General features: G+C 43.9%; 1 protein-coding gene across 1 annotated transcript; it reads left to right on the forward strand.

The window, feature by feature from the left end:
- Positions 1-1,715: 1,715 nt before the first annotated feature.
- On the forward strand, positions 1,716-6,646 carry LOC117806446. The gene is made up of 10 exons (XM_034675392.1): positions 1,716-1,723; positions 1,805-2,101; positions 2,200-2,678; positions 2,772-2,871; positions 3,273-3,500; positions 3,913-4,714; positions 5,148-5,357; positions 5,476-5,715; positions 5,941-6,449; positions 6,578-6,646. Exons 2-10 carry the CDS (start codon positions 2,093-2,095, stop codon positions 6,644-6,646), a joined length of 2,646 nt encoding a protein of 881 aa, XP_034531283.1. The 5' UTR covers positions 1,716-1,723; positions 1,805-2,092.
- The last annotated feature ends 2,583 nt before the right edge of the window (positions 6,647-9,229 follow it).

Here is a 9,229-nt window from a genome sequence, read left to right on the forward strand (position 1 = left end):
GCTGGGGCCGGGAGCTAGATGTCAAAGAAGAGGTACGCTCCGAAAGAACGGCGAAAAATACCGGCGAAAAGAGTTCAAGGTACAGTATGTCTCAACGAATTTCTATACTTTTATCTATGTATTGGTAGAAATGTCCAAGCTATGTTCTCATTGTGTTGTTTCACAGTGAGGGTTAATACCTTGTTGCGAAAAACGGTCGTGTAAGTAAACAAGCGGTCATACGACGTAAACAAGTACATTGACACTTGTAAAGCTGTCGACGGCAGAAAAAACACAAGATAGATCTAAAATAGTCAGAAAGCTTAATGTAGGTATGTATTACATACATGTGTACACGTACGGCACACTGTTTAGTTACAAATTGTTCATTCATTCATTCATTCATTCAAAACGCCGGTAAAGCTTGTGTTACTTAGTGTCTCGCTAGCTTGTTACATAATGGCGGAATGGTGGAGGAATGTAAATAAGTACATTCATTTTATTAAGCGCGGACAATAAGGCGCTAAGACGCAGTTCGTGCAGAGATCGTGATATAATGCTAATGGTTATGGTATGTTATTTGTTCAGTGGGGGTATAAAGCTACCCAGGTACATTTGACTCAGTTATACTTGAGTTGGGATAGTGTATGTTTTTATTGTATTTTTTTACTATATTTCATTTTCAGACAGTGTTATTCTTCAGTGTAACGTGTATCTCTAAGTGGGTTGAGAAAAATCTCCCACTTCTTAAACCAAATTGGAAAAGGTTTCTTTTATCATTCTATAGTGCCAGTAATAGTATCTGTGTTTTGAGTGTATATTTTTCAACCGTTCAAATTTTTATTTTAGATGTCTGGAAAGTCACATAAGGCCATGGATGATGCCCACTGGCACAAACGCCTGCAAAAGTTTGCAGACACCGGTGTTTGGTCTTCCGGTGAGGGCAACAGACCCGCACCCCGCCAGAAAAAGTGGCACAGCTACTATCAAATGGTAAACTTTTACAAGTACACACACATCATACGGAAATCCACTTAACTGTCATTTCTAATACATAACTAGCATGGTAAATGGTGGTAAGTTAAGATTTCATACTGTTTCAGTGCTTTTGTTAGTTTACAGTTAAATTGTGCAGTTCTTGCAGCTGATATTGCTTTACCTTGTGGTTACAGATAGAGAAGTGCCCTCTCCAGTTGAGAGGACAGGCTACCCTTGTTCAAGGACCTCAGAGCTGTTCTTGTGGCTTTCACAAGGTAACCTTAATTAAATTCAACATACAACTACAAAGGGTTAAAGTGATTCCTCTGAATGTTGACTGCTTATCTTATTATGTACACTAACAAACTTATTACTGTTGTTTTATTTTTTTAGGCAAGGGAGCATGCTAGGGCTTTATCATCTGGGGGTGTGCAACCTCAATCCAGTCAGTCCACAGCAGGACTGACCGGATCCACAGCCACTGCATGCACAGCTGGTCCATCAACGGGAGCAAGTCCTGTAAAAAAGACCAAACTGGTTTTGTCCATGGTAAACGTAACCTTCTTTATAAAGCTAAACACAATACAGTTATTATCAGATTGTTACACAAGCCTCTGAAATATGTATTTTTTGTGACATAGAAATAGACATTTTAATTATTGGTTATATTTTTCTGTTGCTTTATTCAGTTTGAAAGATCGAGGTTTGGCTCCCACGTTCACACGCCAAAACCAAACCTCAATGTCCAGAGAAAAACGTTCCTCGGGTAAGTTTTAAGGACTATGACTTAAGGTTCACAAAAACCTGTTGTGCTGCTTTGTATTTCTGATAACAACTGTCTACACAGACACAAAGTAACCCTGGCTCTGCTGCTGCCACCACTTCCCAATCTCCATCTTCATACAACCCTCCATCTCCTCACCATTCCCCATCACCTCGCCATTCCCCATCTCCTCACCATTCCCCATCTCCTCACCATTCCCCATCTCCTCACCATTCCCCATCTCCTCACCATCCCCCATCTCCTCGCCCTCGTACCCCTGTGTGCCCATCCCCATCTGACTTTTTCCTAGCTCCACCACCAGCTGTGAAAAGACCAGCCCCAGTTCTCCCCGTGCCAGTGCATGTGGCTGAGATGGACCCTGTAAGTTGCTTTTTAAATCTTTAACATAACACATACTATTTTATCCATTACTGTTTAATGTTGCTTCTCTTCATAACTATGCTCCTATTTTATCACAGCAGGACCCCCTTCAGCCACAGTCTTCTGGGGCACTCCCACTCTTGTGGCCAGAGACCCTCCCTGTGCAAGATCACAAGTGGGTGTCTGCAGCTCTTTTTAAGGTTGGAGCAAGTGGAAAGCTGGAGCTGCGTGACTCCCTACAGCTTTGGTACAATCCTCCACCACCAGCCCTGTTGTACCACCAGGCTCCCACCCCTGACCGTTTCTTCTCCCACCGTCTCTTCCTGTGGATGCCATATAGGCTGTGGAAGGTGCGGTTTGTTTGTACCAACCCTAGCTGTACAAGACATCCACTAGCTGGGGGTGGCTTGCACAGGAGAGTCAGGAAGGTGCTAGACATAGACTGCTTCTATGTCCTTGCTACAGAGACACTGATCTGCAGCAAGTGCAGAAGCAGCTATGTCTCTACTGGTCAAAACATCCTCCAGCAACTTGACCTGGCCCACCGATCCGAGTTCAGGGTCATCCTTACACGCAAGTAAGTAATACAATACACTGAATTGTTAACTTTTTTTTCTACAAGGTTTTTTTTTTTTTTTTTTGAGTAATTTATTTGAACACTCTTTCTAAGGTACGCCTGTGACATACGTGTCATTCGCCTCATGCGTGAACGAACACTTGGAAATGGGCCTGCACGAATCGTCAGACAGCTGAAGGAAAACCACAGTGAGGTAAATTGTAAAATTCACAACAGCATTATGAACCAAGGACTATGATGCCACATAAAACACACACCCACACCCACAGACTTCTTTCTCCACAGTGGCTAATTCACATGAGACAATCACCTCTGCCTGTCAATTTTTGCTCTTCTAGACTGATTAATATACCTCACCATACTTGTTCATTTATTCTTCATTCTAGATAAACTCCAGCAAAATGTAAAATATTATCATCTATCCCATCCATTATGTAAATACCATTACTCAATTATGTTTTGGTCATCTATACTTTTTTCAAAGACCTACTGACTCTGCTGCTTTTAATAAAGCCACCGTCACTTAAAAAGCACCAGTGTTTTTTGTTTGGGTATTAGTAAAGATGTATCTTCTATAAATTAATGTCATTTTAGGAGTGGCTCCAGCATGTAGGCAGATACACCTCTGAGTGTGTTGCCTTCATGTCCAACCCTAGCCTGCTGCCACACAATTTCCAGGAGCCCCCACAGCCAGAAGTTATCCCCAGCTACAAATGGATCCTGACTGTTTACAGCCACGATATCCTCAACAGGCTCGAGGATATCAATGCTCATATCACCAGCACATACGGATCCATTTTGAAGCTGGACTCAACTAAAAAGGTTTGAATTGATATCTGGATAACTGCATTCTTAATTAAAGTTGGGACTTTGATTCTGAAACAGTAATTTACTTCTAAGGCTCCTTTAGACTAGAGTAACACATTTTTGACACATACGATCCTTGAAATCATTTCACATGTTGAGAAATCGTTTTACTTGGAGATAAATTGTACATTATTATAACCTTTATTAAACCAGGAAATGCTCATTGAGATTAAAAATATCTTTTCCAAGAGAGTCCTGGCCAAGATAGGCAGCAGCACAGTTACACACTTACAGTAGACTTAAACACAAATAGCATACACATACAACAGGTACACAACGAAGACCTCCAGATAAACAGTACATGATTCAGATCATGCTGTACCAACACAAAATTCTAACAACTCTGTGTCTAATTATTTATTTTCAGATCACTAAGAAGCTGACAGGGCCTGCTAAAGGCACGGCACAATGGCTGACGTCAGTGGGAAATGAGGTGGGCCAGGTCCTCATCAGCGTCCTGACGGCAAATGAAGGTCCTGGATTGGACCAGATGGCTGCAGGCTTGATACAGAGGTATCAGAAGGCAGGTGTGGCTCCCCCCATTGCTTTGTATGTGGACTGTGGCTGCTGCAAAGAAGGGGGTGAGACAAAACTGAAGATGCGCTTCAGTGGGTGGCCAGATCTCATTGTTCGCCTTGATATCTGGCACTTTATGCGGCGGCTGGCAGTAGGCTGCACCACAGACGCCCATCAACTGTATCCCACTTTTATGGCCCGCATGTCAGCATGCATTTTTGAGTGGGATGCAGGGGATGTGGCTCTGCTACGAAGGGCCAAGAAGGAGCAGCTGATGCAGCAGAACTGGCCTGCACTTTCTGAGAGGGAGCTGGACCGCCACATAACCAAGGCAGAGCTGGCCTTGCACTGTAGGAGGAGGACCAGAGGAGAGGCAAAAACTATTCTCCTCCTTGATCAGCTTCTGTGGGAGCTCATGAGTGACAAGGGGAAGGATGCACTCGGTGTTCCCCTGTTTAACATCCAGAGGATGCAGCACATCTGGAAAACCCAGAAGCGGCATGTGACATGCATTCAGGATCCCCAAGATGTGTCACTTTACACCGAAACAGGAACTGTGTCGAAGGGAGGTGTCGAACTAAAAAAATACAGATGTGCGAGGGGCTCCACATCCCTGGAATCCTTCCATTGCCACCTCGTACGATTCGTTCCAGGTTTGTGTTCATGATTTATGGTATTAATGACTTAATATTCCTGTCTTTATAAAAACGTATTAGTAATCTTACAGATGCAGCTACAATCTGTATGCACTCAATGATATTTTGTCATATATTTCTATCATTGTGCCACCTTCTGGTCAAAGACCTGAACAACACAATGAATCGATGAAAGATCTCTTAATGCCCTTGGTCATTAAATGCACACACACCAGAATGGCAATATTATAGAAAAAATACTAAATTGAGCTTTGAAAATTTGTTGTTTGTTTTTGCATGATACCACAGTTAACCTTTTCCTCCCATTTAAAAGTTTACTTTGTGACCTCCTGAAATAAGAAAAACAAGCTTTTCAGTAGGGGGGCTGATATGAAACTTTGCTCAACATAATAATCTCATTTTGCAAACTTTTTCTATGTCTTTCTTTTAGGAAACAGCGCCAATGCTTTGAATTTTCAAATTTACCTCCTGGATGGCCTGCACCGCTGGAACCAGAACCGTGCTGCTGAAGCTATTGCAACTGAACCATCTCCGCTGCATAGTTACACAGGAGAGTTGGTTCATTGCTTCAACAGCCAGTACGAGCAAGTGTTTGGCAGGAAACTGGATCCTACCTTTGTGCCACCTGCTAAATACACAGGTGAGGGTTTTGTAATTACTGCATTGAAAACATCTTGTGTTTAGGGTTATATATATATTTACAGTGTCTGTATGTGTGTGTGTGCAGGTCTCATTTTAATTTTCTTATATTTTCTCAGGGGAGCTGATTGGTTTGCAGTATTTGCTGCAGCAAAACAATGAGCCACTGCAAAACATGCAGAGCAGTTGCGTGGAGACCTCCGAGCAGCTGGAGGACCTGGATGTGGAAGAGCAAGGGGAAGATGATGAGGGATTCATTGAGGAAGTGGGCCAAGAAGCCACTGTGGCAGAACTGGTGGTATGCGAGGAGGTTCAGCCACCCAGTACCTCTCCTACCCCCAGCACTTCCTTGACATCCAGCAATTTGTCCCCTAAAGCGCCTCTCCACCCACCAGCAGAGCTCTCTCCTCCAGCTCCTGTTGCTCCTCCAACTCCTGTTGCTCCTCCAACTCTTGTCCCTCCTCCAGCTCCTGTTGCTCCTGCAGCTCCTGTTGCTCCTGCAGCTCCTGTCTCTCCTCCAGCTCTTGTCCCTCCTCCAGCTCCTGTTGCTCCTCCAGCTCCTCCAGCTCCTGTTGCTCCTCCAGCTCCTGATCCACATGCCCCTACCCAAGCTGTGGATGCAAACAGCCTGCCTGGGATGGATAGAGTGGATGCTCTTGCTGAGTACCTGGTGGAGCTCCGCCATCAGACAGGTCTCACTCTGACCAATCAGCAGGCCTACACCATCGTCAGTCTGTGGCAGAATCTCACAGATTTTGATAAGCAGCGGGTGGTGTATGCAGCTCGACACCAAGAGAGGCTGTTGACTGGTCGCTTCAGAACCCCAAAACAGCAGTCGGGTTTTACCCCTGGAGTGGATAGCACAAAGAGGTGTGTCATTGGCTCAAAAGGCTCCCCTGCACAGTGGCCAAGCTGCTGCAGACTCATTGAGACCATCTTTGTCAGGCTTTGTGACATCCATAGAAGCCCCAAAAAGAAGGAGAAGGAAAGCCTGTCAAGATGGTCTCTTATCCTGCAGGACTACAGGAAAATTAGGCAGCTGCTGCTTGGCAACGGAGTGGTGATGGAGCAGACTACTCTTCAACCTGTTGAGGTAAATCAGAACACCGTGATACAGTGGCACAATAAACGGCTGAAAAATCAAGAGGTTGGAGTTCTTTTGAAGGATGTGCAGCTGCCTGAAGCACGGCCACTGGCACCTGTACCTTTACTGCCTGCCAGACTGCAGCCCCTGTTTCCCGTTCAGCATCACCATCCCGATCAGCTGCATACATATGTGTTGCCAGCTAATACAGCAGGTCAAGCCAGGAGGAAGATCCGGCAGGCTCCAGCCACCTTTGTCCAGCCTCCAGCTGCCTTCATCCAGCCTCCAGCCACCTCCTTTCAGCCTCCAGCTTCCTCCATCCAGCCTCCAGCCACCTCCTTTCAGCCTCATGCTGCTTTCATCCAGCCTCCAGCCACCTCCTTTCAGCCTCATGCTGCTTTCATCCAGCCTCCAGCCACCTCCTTTCAGCCTCATGCTGCTTTCATCCAGCCTCCAGCCACCTCCTTTCAGCCTCTAGCCCCCTGCATCCAGCCTCCAGCCACCTCTTTTCAGCATCCAGCTTCCTCCATCCAGCCTCCAGCCACCTCCTTTCAGCCTCTAGCCTCCTGCATCCAGCCTCCAGCCACCTCCTTTCAGCCTCCAGCTTCCTCCACCCAGCCTCCAGCCACCTCCTTTCAGCCTCTAGCCTCCTGCATCCAGCCTCCAGCCACCTCCTTTCAGCCTCCAGCTTCCTCCAGCCAGCCTCCAGCCACCTCCTTTAAGCCTCATGCTGCCTTCATCGAGCCTCCAGCCTCCTGCATCCAGCCTCCTGCATCCACATCCAGCCATCCTCCAGCCACCTCCATCCAGTTAATACCGGGGCCCAGGCCCATTCAACCAAGGCCCATAGCTGCACAGCGGCAGCTGTTTCCCGCAGCTCAACCTGGACCTGCTGTGCCACCGTTGCCCCCCTGCCCTGCCCCTGGGTCATCCACCTCCTTGGCCGACAAACCCCAGCAAACTACAAAAAAAAGGAAATACACACGCACAGCAGTATCCAATGTGTGTAAGAAGTGCGGTTCCTTCCGTACACAAGAAACTGGCCACAGCCAGTACAAGGGTAAAATATACTGCCCCGAAAGAGAAACTTGTACAAGGGAGGAATGGCTAGAGGCCATGCAGAAGGCAGCTTTTGAGCGAAGCCTTAACATAAAGTTTTAAAAAAAAAAAAGAGTTAAATGTGTATATATGTATGTACGTATATGTTGCTTGTTTAAAGATTTTTTTTAATGTTAGTTAATACTTTATTAGTGCAGCCCTATTTGTTTGTTTAATTTAGTATTGTAAATCCATTCAATCATTCAAATTTTATTGATATTTTTATTTATTATGTCATTATTTATATTATTACTGATTTTATTATTTATTTTTCTGTTGTGTTTTTTTGGATTGCATTTTTCTTAATTGTTTTGGAGTTTCATTTGTGTGCCTGTTCGTGATCATATTTTGTTTTATTCATTCCTAGTAATTAAAAACTGTTCTAAAAGCTCAAACAAAATCTTACAGTGTTATTTATTACATTTGAGTGTCAGCATATCAATTGTGGTTCTAAAGGCATAAAGTAACACCATTAAAATAAATACAAATTTAGTACACATAAATCCAAAGCCGATAGAACATCTTCTAGTATAACAAGTAAGATCTATAAATACTGCTATACTGCTCAATAATATGAGTAATATATTTCACACAAAACTTGCACTGCAAAGATAATTGATCATTTTTCACAGATTCCAGAACATTTACATGCCTAAACTGATGTGATCAGAAATTAACTGCATTGAAAACACAATCAACAAATTCAGTTTTGCCCATGGCTGGATTCGAACCCGGATCCTTCCTTTTTTTCTGCATTTTTTTCTTCCCTTTTCTCCCCCCTTCTTCCCCTTCTTCCCCCCGCCATACAGACAATTGTTCCCCAGCTTTCGCGGAGTGGTTAGAGCACTGGTCTTGTAAACCAGGGGTCGCGAGTTCAATTCTCGCTGGGGCCTTCAACTGTTTTAAAAACTTGTACAGTAGGTCAAAGGTCACCGACTCAGGATCAGGCTCTTGGTGCAACCATGAACATCTTCTGAGCTCACATTGAACCTGAAAAACTCAATCATGTTTGGATTGTAGGAGGAGAGATAGTAATAAGGTGTGACATCAGTTATCTGCTAAAAGTCAGTCTCTATAAAGTGACTCTATTTGTTTGTTTTAGATACAACATGCCCCGGTGTTCATCCTGTTCAAGAAGTTTCTCCAGAGCAACAGAGGAGGACTTCTCTACAGGTAAGCTCCACGTTTAAAGGGTCAGTTTACACACATTACAACAACAACATAAAATCTAAATAACTGTGTCCAGCCAGGTAGGTGAGAGATGACTTACTGATTTTTTTCCCAATTAAAAAAAATATATATGATATTACACAAAATCACTATCAGGTCCAGTGTTAACATAATAGCACACAATAATATCAGTGTCAGATATTTCAAATCCTTGATAAGTCCACAAGGGCTAAGAGATGACTTTTGTGAATATCTGTTATTTAAAGATTTAATATTTTATCCCTACTCATGCATATGTTCACTTTTAGGTAATTTGAAAAAGTTAACTCAGTATTTAATCTTCAAAATGAGGCAAATTTAACTAATGTCTGGTGAAATTAGCTCTTGTCATCGTGACTCTTTGTCTTCACAATCTTACTTATTTCTCTCTCGTGTCCTCATGGCGCCTGAGCATTAAGTCCTTTATTCAAAACAGGTATTGACACTAATAAAGGTGTGGTTCTGACAGATGTCTGTCACAG

This window comes from Notolabrus celidotus, chromosome 22, assembly GCF_009762535.1.
Source record: "Notolabrus celidotus isolate fNotCel1 chromosome 22, fNotCel1.pri, whole genome shotgun sequence".
Taxonomy (NCBI): Eukaryota; Metazoa; Chordata; class Actinopteri; order Labriformes; family Labridae; genus Notolabrus; species Notolabrus celidotus.

Coding starts and splice junctions, on each gene's coding strand:
- LOC117806446 (XM_034675392.1), top strand. Junction 2,872..3,272: donor TGAAGGAAAACCACAGTGAG/GTAAATTGTAAA, acceptor ATGTCATTTTAG/GAGTGGCTCCAGCATGTAGG. Junction 6,450..6,577: donor CTACTCTTCAACCTGTTGAG/GTAAATCAGAAC, acceptor ACTGCCTGCCAG/ACTGCAGCCCCTGTTTCCCG.